General features: G+C 66.6%; 1 protein-coding gene across 1 annotated transcript in view; it reads left to right on the forward strand.

The window, feature by feature from the left end:
* The window catches only part of MNEG_14886 (hypothetical protein), a gene marked incomplete at both ends in the record, with an annotated part of 4,368 nt that extends 2,185 nt beyond the window's left edge, over window positions 1-2,183 (forward strand). The window contains 5 exons of the mRNA XM_014036643.1: window positions 132-296; window positions 599-721; window positions 1,036-1,131; window positions 1,525-1,758; window positions 2,088-2,183. Coding sequence (XP_013892097.1) covers window positions 132-296; window positions 599-721; window positions 1,036-1,131; window positions 1,525-1,758; window positions 2,088-2,183 — 714 coding nt within the window. The remainder of the gene's footprint in view (window positions 1-131; window positions 297-598; window positions 722-1,035; window positions 1,132-1,524; window positions 1,759-2,087) is intronic.
* Window positions 2,184-2,186: the final 3 nt, after the last annotated feature.

Consider the following 2,186-nt stretch of genomic DNA (forward strand, 5'->3'; position numbering starts at 1 on the left):
CACACACACACGCACACACACACACGCACACACACACACACGAGAACACACACGAGAACACACACGAGAACACACACAAACAAACACACACGAGAACACACACGAACAAATTCACACGAACACACACACAGCTGCAACTCAAGCTGGCTGAGGCGCGCGCCAAGCTGGACGGCCCAGTCGACCCCGCCACGGGCCGCACCCTGTACAAGCCCCAGACCGGCCGCGCGCCGGCGTTCACGCGCCACGGGCCGGAGCAGCGCGTGGGGGAGTACCTCTATAGCCTGCAGACTGAGAGGGTGAGGGGCGGCGGGGGGCGGGGCGAGGGCGCGGAGGGGGGTAGCAGGGTGCAGCAGGCTGAAGGGCGGGGGTGCAGAAGCTGGGTGTGTGGGCGCATTCACGGTGAGATACCTTTGGTAAGGTTGTGCCAGGCCTTTGGCGCCTGTTTGTGACGGGCGGCTTTGGCGTCGCGGCAGTACCGCAGTGAAGGGGCCGCAGACGTGGCACTGAACGGGCCAGCGCGACCATGCTATTGCGGAATCCCGGCTGCCTCCAACGCGCCGCTTTCGCCGCGGTGCCGGATGCTGCCTGGCCCCCAAAGGACGAGAAGGCGCGCCAGCGGCTGGAGGAGGAGGAGCGCCGCGCCGACGAGGCGCGCAGGGGCAAGGTGGTGACCGCCAGCGCGGTGATGGTGCGCAAGCTGCAGCGCAAGCGCTTTGAGCAGGTGGGGCGCGGCGACGGTGCAGGAGGGGGGGGAGAACGGGTGCTGCGCGGCGTTAGGGGAGCGGCGTCGGCGATGCTCTTTTTGCAATGTGCTCTACGGCCCGGTGCAGGCTGTCGCGCGCTGCAGCGAGTCGGAACCGCCATACCACCTGTCCCTCCCAGCGAATGGCTTGGCCGCGCCAGCCCTGGTGTCGCGCTGCAGCCTGCGTTTGTCCCGCCCAATGCGTCCCACATCAGTCACGCTGTGCCACCCCAAAGCAGACCCCGCCCTCTCCCCTGGCCTTCTGCAACGTATAATCCACATCTCAACGCCAGGTGTGGTCGTTCCTGGACAAGGCCGGTGACGGCGTGGTTGACCTCGCCGCGGTGGTGGAGGCGCCCCAGGAGTGCCTCGAGGAGCTGGACGACGACGTGAGTCATCCATCGGGCGCCCATCGGGCGTAGCGTGAGGGCGTTGCCTTTGACGAGGGAGGGGGCGTCGCTGAGGGGGGGGGCGGCGAGGAGGGCGAGGAGCTGCGGGGGTTGCATGGGTTGTTTGCAGGCATCAAGGGGAGAGAGGGGGTTGAGGCTGGGGTGAGGTGGTCGCCGGCCGGCCCAGGGATAGGGTGGATGCTGCTGGCGGAGCGGATGGCAGGTTGCTGCGGAGCTCCCGAGCTCGCGCTCCTCCCAAGCCGACGATACAAAGTCAAGATTCCAACACAAAGTCAAGAATACGTTGCACCTGTCGTGATTGCACACGTGGTGATTGACCCACCCCAAAAACCTGCGGCGCAACCCGCCCCCCTCACGACGACCTGAGACCAGGTGCGCGAGGACCTGGAGGCGGCGGCCCGCCTGGCGATCAAGGCGTTCGCGCCGCCGCCGAGCCCCGCCGCCGCCGGCGCCGCCGGCCGCGCGGTGAAGCACCAGGACAGCGGCGCCAGCGCGGCGTCGTCCGCGTTCTTCATGCCGCCGCCGCCGGCGGCCGACGTGCGCGAGGGCGCGAGGGGCGCGGGGCCGCAGCCGGCGTCGCCGCGGCCGCCGGTCGACCCGGCGAGGGTGGGTTTAGGGCTTAGGTTCAGGGTTTGGGAATTGGGGTTAGGGGGGTAGGACGGCTCTCCTGGTAGGGCCGCATATGTCAGGGGCGGCCTTGCTTAGGGCCAGGCGGAGCCTTGCGGTTATACAGCTGCGCAGCCGAATAGTTTTTTGGGGGCCCTTGAGCGCCAGGCGACACGCAGCTGTCCGTATCGAAGGCGATCGCCTCAACTGTGGGTTCGACAGTGGCAAACAAACACCTCCACACACACACACACACACACACACACACACACACACACACACACACACACACACATGCACACACACATGCACACACACACACAGCACAGGAAGGCTACAGCCTTGTGCACACACAACACACACCAGTCCACAGCGGCGCCTCAACACACAACGCCCTGGATTTCTACTCTCTCTCACCGCCCTGACTC

The sequence above is a fragment of the Monoraphidium neglectum genome, assembly GCF_000611645.1.
Source record: "Monoraphidium neglectum strain SAG 48.87 unplaced genomic scaffold scaffold04851, whole genome shotgun sequence".
Taxonomy (NCBI): Eukaryota; Viridiplantae; Chlorophyta; class Chlorophyceae; order Sphaeropleales; family Selenastraceae; genus Monoraphidium; species Monoraphidium neglectum.